General features: G+C 35.3%; 1 protein-coding gene across 1 annotated transcript in view; it reads right to left on the bottom strand.

Annotated features, from left to right (window-relative positions):
• Positions 1 to 13500, bottom strand: part of LOC140154582 (uncharacterized) — a 39188-nt gene extending 25688 nt beyond the window's left edge. The window contains exons 1-2 of the mRNA XM_072177153.1: positions 13353 to 13500; positions 11315 to 11456 (exon numbers count right to left, since the gene is read on the bottom strand). Coding sequence (XP_072033254.1) covers positions 11315 to 11396 — 82 coding nt within the window. The 5' untranslated portion in view covers positions 11397 to 11456; positions 13353 to 13500. The remainder of the gene's footprint in view (positions 1 to 11314; positions 11457 to 13352) is intronic.
• Between the last annotated feature and the right edge of the window lie 1310 nt (positions 13501 to 14810).

Below are 14810 nucleotides of genomic sequence, written 5' to 3'. Positions count from 1 at the left end.
GTTCTGTGAAGTCATTGCTATCTACTGAAGATTATATTTCATATTTTATTTCATTGTGGCATTTTTCCGAGGGGGCGTTGAACCTCCTTGATATACGAGGGTCATTCAAAAAGTTCTACCTCCACTCTTATAACTTCTGTCCTGTATAAAATGATAGCTTCTTCAAACTTAGCATAATTGTACATTTAAATGTTACCTACACTGTATTTTGATACATTTTCCATATTTTTGTAGGTGAACTCATAACCAGAGTAAGATTTTATATTCCGGAAACGATAAAAAGTCGTAAACATTTAAATGAAAATATGTGTGTATTCCTCTTAGGAGATTAGATCGATATACAAGTGTTATGATTAGGTTAAAAAAAAGTTGTTGCATTGCCCTCCGCGGCCGGGTCAAAATCGCGAAAATAATTATAGGCCCGGTTTTTTGGGGTTTAAAAAATAAATAAATCAGTAAACTAAGAGTTAATTGTGAAAGACCTTGATATTATTTACTTCAATAAAAATTTTAAACATCGGGTAGAAAATACAGCCGATATTATGCATTTGCCTCTCTTCACTCATGTTACTGTAAAATAGTAGGTATCAAATGGTTGAGTTGGTACAAAAAAATTCGGCCGGCTGTACCAAGATGTTAGGCTTGGGAGGGCAAGACAACAATTTAGTTTTTTTGGCCTAATATGCTAGCATATTATAACTGAAACAACATCAAATGTGTAACCAAACATCAATAATACCAGTTATAACAATGTATTTTAGGTTTAAAAACATATCCCAGCATCCAATTATTTTCGGTAAATCCCATAAGCCTTTGCGAGTACACCTGAGATGTCGTTACTTGACGTCACGTCGACATATATAATGCGCAGTAACGATGTTTGCTAAACGATGTTCGCATCGGCCTGACGCGTACTGAAGTCAAATGACGACATATCAGGTGTAATCGCAAAGGCTTATGGGTTCACCGAAAAGATCAATTACACGAAATAGATACTGAAGTAATAATTTAGCAAGATTGAAAAAATATGTGCGTGTCCGATTACCGCTCCGCACCACACCCTAAATCAGCACCAATGGAGTATGGAGTAGGCCTATTTTAGAACCGGAAACTGGGGCGGGTTAATGGGGTTACAGAACTTTTTGTTCATAGGTCGTACGTAGTTATGTATCATTCCATTATCCAAAGACGGAACCGAACCAAGATTGTGGGACAGTCCAGGACAGTCTGTGCACACATCTCACACAACACGCATCTCAAAGTTTGTTCGGTGCATCATGCAGTTATTGTTGCCTACATGTATGCACACAACACAGGGGCACTCACAATAGGCAATTGACCCCTACTGGTAGCGCTGTGTTGTAGATATAGGAGATGAATTAGTTAGCGTCATATATCAAAAGTAATAAAAGCTATGATTTTAGTACTTGCTCTATGTTTCAATTACTTATTCTTTTCAAAATGTCTGAATTTTCAACCCGGTACATGCTTCAATAACGAGGGACCATACATTTGTATGAGAAAGAAATCCTACTATCTATATCCAAACTCCCGTGTTATTCTAATGCAAATTTTGCTTTACCGGACCGCCCTGGCTTGGGCGCATTTGGAAGAGGGGTGTCACAAAACCGTAATAGGTACACACTTAGTACTTTCTGTCAATCAAGTATGGGTTATTCTCTACATGTCAATCTTTAAATCAATAGCATAGTCCTTAAAATAACGGGGGACCACCTTGATGAGTAAATGACAGCAAACCATTGCAAAATACCCCAAAACTCGGTCAGTGGAGCTCTGCCCGTACATGTCAATAACGTCATTATCCATTGGATTAGTCGACCGTAGGGGACAATTCGATCGCTCATTGGATTTATATTATCACGTGGTAATAAATTTGCATTGGACAATCGATTACTATAATGGTTTAGTACTGCATATCTCGGTTTAATCTTCACTAAGTGGGTTTATGGTTGGAAATGTCACGGTGAATTTGTCGTGGACATAACTGCACTATGGTTTTAACAAGCGATTTGTTACACGGGTATTGCTTCAGTTGGCTTCGCCGCTAAAAATATCAGAATAAAACCATTTTTTTACATTAACACCTACACATGGAATAACCAATAAAAACTAACACTTTTTTTGTCTATAACTAATATTAATGGGATATCAAATGAAGTCGACCATGAAACCAAAAAATCCTATAAACCCCATTTTTTGACACGCAAACCTCCAATCGCATACCATAACAAAATCTGTGAACTTTTAGTCCTAATGTATATGGCATATTGGATGGCCTAGGGGAAAGTTAGCCCATATTTGCAAGACTATCCTTGCCTTCAAGGTAAAACAAACATACTCATGTTACCCTCGGGCCATGGGCTGGCCTGGTGTCAGATCTTACCCAGGGAAAGATGACATTCCAATACGGTATGCGCCTATAAAAGAAATAGTCGGTACTTCATGTTTCTTCAATAAATAAATATTAATTGGAGATCAATTCAAGTAAATCCTTGCGAAAAAATCCGGATAAAAGAACTTTTCCGACAGTGTAACCTCCAAAACGCATAACGTAACAAAAAATTAGACCCCGCCCGATTTTTTTTTTTTCTTTCTTCGATAAATATTAACTGGAGGTCAGGTCATGTCCATATATGCGAAAAAATCCGGATAAAAGAGCTTTTCCGACAGTGTAACCTCCAAAACGCATAAAAATGTATAGAGCCCAATACGTAACAAAAATTCGAACCACTTGAATTTTTTTTCTTTCTTCGATAAATATTAACTGGAGGTCAGGTCATGTCCATATATGCGAAAAAATCCGGATAAAGGAAGCTTTTCCGACACCGTAACCTCCAAAACGCAAAACGTAACAAAAAATTTGACCCACTCGATTTTTTTTTTCTTTCTTCGATAAATATTAACGGGAGGTCAGGTCATGTCCATATATGCGAAAAAATCTGGATAAAAGAGCTTTTCCGACAGCGTAACCTCCAAAACGCATAAAAATGTATAAAGCCCAATACGTAACAAAAAATTAGACCCACTCGATTTTTTCTTTCTTCGATAAATATTAACCGGAGGTCAAGTCATGTCCATATATGAGAAAAATCCGGATAAAAGAGCTTTTCCGACAGTGTAACCTCCAAAACGCATAAAAAATGTATAGAGCCCAATACGTAACAAAAATTAGAACCACTCGAATTTTCTTCTTTCTTCGATAAATATTAGCTGGAGGTCAGGTAATGTCCATATATGCGAAAAAAATCCGGATAAAAGAGCTTTTCCGACAGTGTAAACTCCAAAACGCATAAAAAATGTAAAGAGCCCAATACGTAACAAAAAAATTAGACCCACTCGAATTTTTTTCTTTCTTCGATAAATATTAACTGGAGGTCAGCTCATGTCCATGTATCCGCGAAAAAATCCGGATAAAAGAGCTTTACCGACAGTGTAACCTCCAAAACACAAAAAAAATGTATATAGCCCAATATGTAACAAAAAATTATACCCACTCGAATTGTTTTCTTTCTTCGATAAATATTAACCGGAGGTCAAGTCATTTCCATATATGCGAAAAAATCCGGATAAAAGAGCTTTTCCGACAGTGTAACCTCCAAAACACATAAAAAATGTAAAGAGCCCAATACGTAACAAAAAATTAGACCCACTCGAATTTTTTCTTTCTTCGATAAATATTAACTGGAGGTCAGGTCATGTCCATATATGCGAAAAATCCGGATAAAAGAGCTTTACCGACAGTGTAACGCATAAAGAATGTATAGAGCCCAATACGTAACAAAAATTAGACCCACTCGAATTTTTTTTCTTTCTTCGATAAATATTAAATGGAGGTCAGGTCATGTCCATATATGCGAAAAATCCGGATAAAGAGCTTTACCGACCGTGTTACGCATAAAGAATGTATAGAGCCCAATACATAACAAAAAATTAGACCCACTCGAATTTTTTTCTTTCTTCGATAAATATTAAATGGAGGTCAGGTCATGTCCATATATGCGAAAAAATCCGGATAAAAGAGCTTTTCCGACAGTGTAACCTCCAAAACGCATAAAAATTGTATAGAGCCCAATACGTAACAAAAAATTAGACCCACTCGAATTTTTTTTTTTTTTTTCTTCGATAAATATTAACTGGAGGTCATGTCATGTCCATATATGCGAAAAATCCGGGTAAAGGAGCTTTACCGACAGTGTAACGCATAAAGAATGTATAGAGCCCAATACGTAACAAAAAATTTGACCCACTCGAATTTTTTTCTTTCTTCGATAAATATTAACAGCAGGTGAGCTCATCTCCATGTATGCGAAAAATCCGGATAAAAGAGCTTTACCGACAGTGTAACCTCCAAAACACATAAAAAATGTATATAGCCCAATATGTAACAAAAAATTATACCCACTCGAATTGTTTTCTTTCTTCGATAAATATTAACCGGAGGTCAAGTCATTTCCATATATGCGAAAAAATCCGGATAAAAGAGCTTTTCCGACAGTGTAACCTCCAAAACACATAAAAATGTAAAGAGCCCAATACGTAACAAAAATTAGACCCTCTCGAATTTTTTTCTTTGTTCGATAAATATTAACTGGAGGTCAGGTCATGTCCATATATGCGAAAAATCCGGATAAAAGAGCTTTACCGACAGTGTAACGCATAAAGAATGTATAGAGCCCAATACGTAACAAAAAATTAGACCCACTCGAATTTTTTTTTCTTTCTTCGATAAATATTAAATGGAGGTCAGTTCATGTCCATCTTTGCGAAAAAATCCGAATAAAAGAGATTTTCCGACATTGGAACCTCCAAAACGCATAAAAATTGTAAAGAGCCCAATACGTAACAAAAAATTAGACCCACTCGAATTTTTTTTTCTTTCTTCGATAAATATTAACTGGAGGTCATGTCATGTCCATATATGCGAAAAAATCCGGGTAAAGGAGCTTTACCGACAGTGTAACGCATAAAGAATGTATAGAGCCCAATACGTAACAAAAAATTAGACCCACTCGAATTGTTTTCTTTGTTCGATAAATATTAACTGGAGGTCAGGTCATGTCCATATATGCGAAAAAATCCGGATAAAAGAGCTTTACCGACCGTGTAACGCATAAAGAATGTATAGAGCCCAATACGTAACAAAAAATTAGACCCACTCGATTTTTTTCTTTCTTCGATAAATATTAAATGGAGGTCAGGTCATGTCCATATATGCAAACAAAATCCGGATAAAAGAGCTTTTCCGACAGTGTAACTTCCAAAACGCATAAAAAATGTATAGAGCCCACTACGTAACAAAAAATTAGACCCACTCGAATTTTTTTCTTTGTTCGATAAATATTAACTGGAGGTCAGGTCATGTCTATATATGCGAACAAATCCGGATAAAAGAGCTTTACCCACCGTGTAACGCATAAAGAATGTATAGAGCCCAATACGTAACAAAAAATTAGACCCACTCGATTTTTTTTCTTTCTTCTTTAAATATTAAATGGAGGTCAGGTCATGTCCATATATGCAAAAAAATCCGGATAAAAGAGCTTTTCCGACAGTCCCTCATTTCAAATATATAGTTTTGGTTTCTCTTTTGTTCAGAAACCAAAAATCAAGGGATTAAAAAGTAGAGCTGATCTGATCTGCAATCATAACACTATTATGCTGGGAGGACACAGTATAGGGTATATAACCAGAAGTATACAATAGCCTATTGTGTTAACATAATTATTATCATGATTGATATCGGAAATCTATCCCGCGGACGACAGTTGATGCTCTCTGTCGAAGGTAGGTGGCATATTACACTCACGAGTTCTAGGCCTAGAAATCATATACATGCGCGTATACTGAAGGATGGGGTGGGGTGGGGGAATTTGTTTGTTTGTATGAAACATAAACGATGCATGGAGATGATTTGATTATGAATTAGTTTATTATCCCCAGGAAGCACAACCCATACCTCTTTAAGAGGGGCTCCCTCCTATATAACCACCTCTTTCCTAAATTACCCCTTTCCCCCTCCTCCTCCCCTACATTCGATATCTTCATCTCGAGCTCTCCTCCCCCTTCTCTTTCACTTCCAATGCTCTCTCTCATATGTTTCTCTCTCTCCCGGCCCATATCCCCCTTGCCCTTCAACCCCCCCCCCCCCCCCCCCACACACACACACACCCCAATCTTCTCCCCTCTATCTTCTACTTTTTGCAGTAAAATTGCTTCAGTAAAAGTCATTAGGTTATTAGAGGTCATATAATGGCCTTCCATCGATTCTGGTACATGGGATTAAGGACATGAATCGATTTTGTTTATAGCACCTATACAATTACAGTAGTGGCCCTTTTGTAATGTCGAATGCAAATATTTCGATGGTCTATATATTTTCACAGTGAAATCAGCTTAGGCTATTTCGTAGTCTCAAGCCAATGCTTTCAAACTAAATCAATGCTTTCAAATGTAGACTGTTTTGTTCGACTTCTCTGCTCGTGAATATTGCACTGCGAAATTTAAACATTTCTTTTGTATACTTAGATCAGGTAACTCGAAAATCCTGTAATTTTATTCGTCACACCACTTATAAGAAACTGAAACCAAAACCGAAACTACCTGTCACAAATGTTTAGTTTTAAACAAAAGGTAGAAACAAAGAGATCGATATCTTGTGATTCAAGTGGTTAGGCAGGACAATAGGAAACCACGTGACCAAAACCAAAACCAAAACTAAAACTATATATTTGAAATGAGGCACTGTAACCTCCAAAACGAATAAAAAATGTAAAGAGCCCAATACGTAACAAAAAATTAGACCCACTCGAATTTTTTTCTTTCTTCGATATATATAAAACGGCAGGTCAGCTCATGTCCATGTATGCGAAAAAATCCGGATAAAAGAGCTTTACCGACAGTGTAACCTCAAAAACACATAAAAAATGTATAGAGCCCAATACGTAACAAAAAATTATACCCACTCGAATTGTTTTCTTTCTTCGATAAATATTAACCGGAGGTCAAGTCATTTCCATATATGCGAAAAAATCCGGATAAAAGAGCTTTTCCGACAGTGTAACCTCCAAAACACATAAAAAATGTAAGGAGCCCAATACGTAACAAAAAATTAGACCCACTCGAATTTTTTTCTTTGTTCGATAAATATTAACTGGAGGTCAGGTCATGTCCATATATGCGAAAATCCGGATAAAAGAGCTTTACCGACAGTACAACGCATAAAGAATGTATAGAGCCCAATACGTAACAAAAAATTAGACCCACTCGAATTTTGTTCTTTCTTCGATAAATATTAAATGGAGGTCAGGTCATGTCCATATATGCGAAAAAATCCGGATAAAAGAGCTTTTCCGACAGTGTAACCTCCAAAACGCATAAAAAATGTAAAGAGCCCAATACGTAACAAAAAATTAGACCCACTCGAATTTTTTTCTTTCTTCGATAAATATTAACTGGAGGTCAGCTCATGTCCATGTATGCGAAAAAATCCGGATAAAAGAGCTTTACCGACAGTGTAACCTCCAAAACACATAAAAAAATGTATAGAGCCCAATACGTAACAACAAAAAATTATACCCACTCGAATTGTTTTCTTTCTTCGATAAATATTAACCGGAGGTCAAGTCATTTCCATATATGCGAAAAAATCCGGATAAAAGAGCTTTTCCGACAGTGTAACCTCCAAAACACATAAAAAATGTAAAGAGCCCAATACGTAACAAAAAATTAGACCCACTCGAATTTTTTCTTTGTTCGATAAATATTAACTGGAGGTCAGGTCATGTCCATATATGCGAAAAATCCGGATAAAAGAGCTTTACCGACCGTGTAACGCATAAAGAATGTATAGAGCCCAATACGTAACAAAAAATTAGACCCACTCGAATTTTTTTCTTTCTTCGATAAATATTAAATGGAGGTCAGGTCATGTCCATATATGCGAAAAAATCCGGATAAAAGAGCTTTTCCGACAGTGTAACCTCCAAAACGCATAAAAAATGTAAAGAGCCCAATACGTAACAAAAAATCAGACCCACTCGAATTTTTTTCTTTCTTCCATAAATATTAACTGGAAGTCAGCTCATGTCCATATTTGCGAAAAAATCCGGATAAAAGAACTTTACCGACAGTGTAACCTCCAAAACGCATAAAAAAAGCAAAGAGCCCAATACGTAACAAAAAATTAGACCCACTCGAATTTTTTTCTTTGTTCGATAAATATTAACTGGAGGTCAGGTCATGTCCATATATGCGAACAAATCCGGATAAAGGAGCTTTACCGACAGTGTAACCCATAAAGAATGTATAGAGCCCAATACGTAACAAAAAATTAGACCCATTTGATTTTTTTTCTTTCTTCGATAAATATTAACTGGAGGTCAGCTCATCTCCATATATGCGAAAAAATCCGGATAAAAGAGCTTTACTGACAGTGTAACCTCCAAAACACATAAAAAATGTATAGAGCCCAATACGTAACAAAAAATTAGACCCACTCGAATTTTTTTTCTTTCTTCGATAAATATTAACCGGAGGTCAAGTCATGTCCATATAGGCGTAAAAATCCGGATTAAAGAGCTTTTCCGACAGTGTAACCTCCAAAACGCATAAAAAATGTAAAGAGCCCAATACGTAACAAAAAATTAGACCCACTCGAATTTTGTTCTTTCTTCGATAAATATTAACTGGAGGTCAGCTCATGTCCATATATGCGAAAAAATCCGGATAAAAGAGCTTTACCGACAGTGTAACCTCCAAAACACATAAAAAATGTATAGAGCCCAATACGTAACAAAACAAAATCCAGCCGAAAAACACTGACAAATATTTTGTTCTAAAAATACTCAAAATGACTCTAGAAAGAGTCACAAATGACTCAAAATGAGTTACTGGGTCAATATAAAGTAATTCTATAACAAAAACACGCACTAATAACCATAATTTGCTTTAAAAATAACCAGAGCCCAATACGTAACAAGAAAAATTCTATGTCTAAAGAAAAAACACTGTCAAATTTTTTTCTAGAAGACTCAAAATGACTCAATATGAGTTACTGAGTCAATATAAAGTAATTCTATAACAAAAACATGCACCTAATAACCATAATCAGCTTTGTTCTAGAATTATTCAAAATGACTCAAAATGAGTTACCGGGTCAATATAAAGTAAGTTTATAGCAAACAAAAAATGCAACTAATCACCACAATAACCAGAGACCAATACGTAACAAAAAAATTCTAAGTCTAGAGAAAAACACTGTAAAAATAATTTTCTAGAACGACTCAAAATGACTCAAAAGGATTTACTGAGTCAATATAAAGTAATTCTATAACAAAAACATGCACCTAAAACCCGTAATTTGCTTTAAAAATAACCAGAGCCCAATACGTAACAAAAACAATTCTAAGTCTAGAGAAAAACACTGTCAAAATTTTTTTCTAGAAAGACTCAAAATGACTCAAAAGGATTGACTGAGTCAATATAAAGTAATTCTATAACAAAAACATGCACCTAAAACCCATAATTTGCTTTAAAAATAACCAGAGCCCAATACGTAACAAAAAAATTCTAAGGCTAGAGAAAAAACACGGTCAAAATTTTTTTTCTAGAAAGACTCAAAATTACTCAAAAGGATTTACTGAGTCAATATAAAGTAATTCTATAACAAAAACATGCACCTAAAACCCATAATTTGCTTTAAAAATAACCAGAGCCCAATACGTAACAAAAAAATTCTAAGTCTAGAGAAAAACACTGTCAATTTTTTTTTTTTTTTTTTGACTCAAAATGACTCAAAAGGATTTACTGAGTAATATAAAGTAATTCTATAACAAAAACATGCATTTAATCATGATAATGTCCTTTTAAAATAACCAGAGGCCAATACGTAACAAATAAATTCCAAGTCTAGAGATAAAACACTGTCAAATATTTTGTTCTAGAAAGACTCAAAATGAGTTACTGGGTCAATATAAAGTACTTCTATAAAAACACATGCACATAATATCCATAATTTGCTTGAAAAACAACCGGAGCCCAATACGTAACAAAAAATGTATAGAGCCCAATACGTAACAAAAACCAATACAGAGGGAGGGAGTATGAATAAAGTAATTTTAATCAAATTTTAGTTTTGTTACGTATTGGGCGGGATGAATTATTTTTTGCCACTTTTTGTTCTAGGTAGAAGAGGTTGAGCCCAATACGTATCAAATTGATACGTACTGGGATTTTGTTACGTACTGGGCTATATCGTCATTTTACCGAGAAAATGAACATTGAAGTAATGGCCGTTGAAGTTTAAAGTTGTCACATTTTGCATTTTCATCGAATCTCACAGGAGAATGCGGCAGTTTTCGTTTTTCTACCTTACATTACATGAACATCGGGTAAATCCACAGCCCCTTGAGAAGTTTGGGCGAAATCCATTCTTAACTTGATATTTAAATCAAGGGAAAGAACTTGAAAAAACCCACATTTTATCAGCTAAAACGGAGCCATTTGAACACTAGGTTTTTGTGAAATCAGTGCTTCCGTGGTGTTTCCATAAAATGCGCCGCGCATGCAGATAAGCGTCGCGTATGCGTAGCGTATTTGTGCGTTAACAAATTGCGCGATACGCAACGCGATGCATTGTTGCGCGCGTGTACTCTGCTGGTACAACAAAGATTTTCTTTCCTTTTCAATTTCAAACACGAGTGGAATAGTGAAATAAAATCCTTAAAATATTGCAGTTGGAGTTTACAAATCTGGATTTTCATTCCTTGTATTTATAAAAAACATAACAAAGTACAAGCATATCAAAAAAACTCAATTTCGCGAAAGAAACGATGTCTAGAGTACACAGCCGCGGTAAGCTGGTTACTGGATTCCATAACGTGAATGTACTTCGCGCAATGATATGGAACATGGACACCTCACTTGCATTACGGTAATGTCTGCATCTCCTCAAAGGAACCTGTTTAGCCGCAGTAACACCCGTAGGATAAGGGCAGGGAATTTGACTTACAAGGGGTGTTTTTTTGTTTTAAATCATCGTCCACTGGTGAGACAAACAAAAAATACAAATTCGCCCCACTGATGAGCAGCAAAGAGATTTTTCCCCACCCAACCCTGTATAAAGGAAAACATATAAATTGGAAATAAATTACAATTTGGCGCCGAAAGGGGGAGAGGATGAAAAATTCACCGCCTTCGGCATTAACAAACAATTCTTCCGATCAAAAACTCTTATCTATAACCATTGAAAAAGAAATAACAAAATCTGTAAGATTTGTAAAAGTAACGTACAAACCTTGTGCTCGAGTTACTGGCTGCGTTGCGAGTAAGCTGAGTGTTACTAACAGCACTACTCCTGAGTCCATCATCACGTTCATCCCCCGGGCTACCTCTATTGTCACTCCTAAAACTGTTCCGGGTTACCTTTGAAAGATATACTACAGGAGCATGTTTAAAATATTATAGATTTAATTAGAAATAAATATATATTAAGTGTAATTAAATATTAATATATCATCATATTTCAAATTTCGCGTTCCTTCCTCGCGTCCGCTCAAAATATTAGGATTCCCCTTTGTTTCCCGCTTTTTTTTAAATATTAACATTCCCCACTCTTGGGTCAAGTAAAAACAATCAGATTCCACCCTCAACCCCAGCGTAAATATTGAACAGTGTACTGCGCGAATAACTTCGGGTATATTTATACATACTGCAGTTACTCTCCGTTTTCCTATACACAATACACAGTGCTCTCACCATTGACGCGTGACCTCTACAAATAGCGTACGTTATAAGTATGGGGATTTGCCTAGTTAACATCACTGTGTGAAAAATAACAGGCCAATATTTAAAGTATTCTCCAAACTTCTAGCAAATATATTTCTCTAACATAACCTAAAATTACAGCTAGGTTAGATGTTCAGAAATAGTCGCACTTTTGTAGAATATGAGTGAGGGCAAGGCATAGCTAGCTCATAGCTAGCCAACTCCCCGTGTTAATTGAATGGAGATTTGACCGAAAATATTGAGCTATATTGGTAACGGACCGCTCCGTTCTGAAGGATGCCACAAAAAACGGTACAAGCTACATTTAAAGTATTCTATGAAATTCTCGAAAATATATTTTTGTAACATGTCCTAAATTTTTAGCTAATTTAGGTGTTTGGAAATAGGAAGGATATGTAAACGACAGATAACACCAAAAATATGAAGAAATTATTTCTAAACCGTGTTAAGTCAACAATCATTATGTTGCTCATTTTCAAGAATGCTAGTTAACAAAAAGCAGGCCATTGTCTCATTTCGTGAACAATGGTCCACATACCATTGTTTCCTTGCGTTTCCTTTATAATCGGTAACCCAACTGAAGCTGTATTATAGCAGCTCATTGCGATACCGCACATATAAAACAGACACATGTGCACAGCCAGAGAAGATCCGATTTAATCAGTTGAGCTGTTTCAATGAGTGTCATCTTGGTTTAATAGCTTTTAATGGAGTTAAAGTCCTGCAAAGGTCGAGGTGAATTCTACTGTAGACATGACTGCATCATGATATGCGCTTTTATAAATGCGCACGTGCCATCTACAAGTCGCCATACCCTATTCAACGATGTTAAGTACCCGGATGTACACAGATGCAAAAGTATAGGCGAAAATAACAGGTCGCAAAGAAAACTGTTCTTCCAAAATAGTGGCATTTATTGCAAATGGTTAAATAATTTGACCCGAAAGATAAACTATCTATTTGCGTTTTGTAGGGAAAAAAGATTAACACCAGCTATGCTTGATATAGCTGATTTACAAACTTATATTTCATTGTTTCCGTGCTAAATCGGTGTGCCAATTGGCCGTATCGATGACGCAATGGAATTCTTACGGGCATGCATGAGGTCAAAACTGTGTAGCTGCTGATGAAGTTATTTGATAATTCTTGCACATGAGGACAGGAATGGGCTGTAATTGTCTTCTGAAGGAGTGGGTCATGAATTTATTTATTTGCTGTCAAGAAAAATATTTCTTCTCCCCGTAGTACCGCCACTGTACATAATCCTGACTCTAATTTTAACTCTAGATGCAATCTTACACGTGTAAGATGTAATCTTACACGTTTAACTTTACATGTTTGTCTCACGCGTTTTTTGGACCACTTGGCCATTCATAAGATATACTTCAAATCGAACACGGCATACGCAACATTGCTGTTCTGAGTAAACGGCGTTTGAAAATCTTAGTACCATTCCATTTGTCCTTCTAAAAATTTAGAACATCGGTGAGCACTCATTTTTGAAATATAATAGAAGTGAATGTGCACTAATTATTTACAATACTTACATGTCCTGAAACATTCGATATATCCCTCAAAATGGGTATTTACAGCTACATGTATTCGGCTTTATGGTAAATCTAAAAAGTATCTACCGGTGCACAAAGAGTTGTAAGCGGGGTCGAATACGCATTCAACCATGAGTCAACTATGGCACTCATCCTTGACTTTTATTTTAAAAATCACTGGTTGCAGTGAGGCTATACTCTAAACTTAAGTTATACTTAATCAACCCTGTAATAATAAGCAAAACTTTTGACCTTTTTTGTTACAATCCTGCTTAACTGCCATACTGCCTTTTTTGCATGGGTGGACTTTGAACCATTGTTGCAAATTTTCTGACGAAAAAACACTTAATTTTCTTATTGAACTATACTTACATTGCTATTTTGTATAAAATACCTACTAAACAGCATGTGAGGTTTAGTTAAAATGGCGGTTAATTAAAGACAAATTTATACACATCGTGTTAAATGATCAATAAATCAATTGCTCACTTACACTGTAATAATTTGGCACATGTACGTACAACGCCATCTTTATTATTGTATGCTAATTTCAATTTTATTATATTGGCGGGTTGTTTTATTTATTTAACAGCAACTTGCCGGTTTGAATAGCAATTTTACAGCTTCAGTACAAGAATTTTGGTTTAATTATTCTAGGAAAATGGATATCAGTCGTAAACTATACTAAACTACAGTTGTATCGACAATATTAGTAACTTGAAGGTAATACTAAACAAAACGGTCCATACGAACAACCAAAACTGTAATAAAACTGTAACTTGATGGCGCTTTTTTGTTGTTGAAAAACTATGTTTTCATCTTAAGAAAATAGATGTGTTTAAAAAAAACAGAAACATTTTTTGATACAGTTTAGGTCAGAAGTGTTATTAGATCAAATACCTTAATATCCTATCAATGTCCATATTTGCACATATTTAGAGAAAATGTGTTAGCAAAATAATTCTTGAGCATAATCAACAGTCGACTGTCGAATGTGCTGCAGACGACCAACATTGCAAACGATTCCAAAAAAGTAAGTCCCCCTAAGAAATAATGGTATAATCCAAAATTCTCTTGTTTTAAAGTTTGGAACAAAGACTTATTAGTTGATTGATTGATTGATATTTTATTTTATTGCCAATTCGTGGCCCGTAGGCCAAATTACATACAATAAATTACAATATAAAAATACACATAAGAACTATTAGAATTAAATATTTAGGCAGGCATTGCACAAGATATAAAACACACAAAAATATACAATTTGAATTAACATTTAGAAAATTTATTATAAAAGTCACTTAAATCGTATTATGAAATATTGCACTTTTTTATGTATAAAATGACATTGAAAGTATAGTGTATGCAGAACAATTCCGGGTGGCAAAGCAAAAACACAAACTATTTATTAATGAGATCAACGAAATATGGAATAGGACTATTTTTAAAACGATTTGT

Source organism: Amphiura filiformis, chromosome 1 (genome assembly GCF_039555335.1).
Source record: "Amphiura filiformis chromosome 1, Afil_fr2py, whole genome shotgun sequence".
In the NCBI taxonomy this organism is placed as follows: Eukaryota; Metazoa; Echinodermata; class Ophiuroidea; order Amphilepidida; family Amphiuridae; genus Amphiura; species Amphiura filiformis.
Note: the sequence above shows the minus strand (reverse complement) of the source record. Positions and strands in the feature narration are given on the sequence as shown.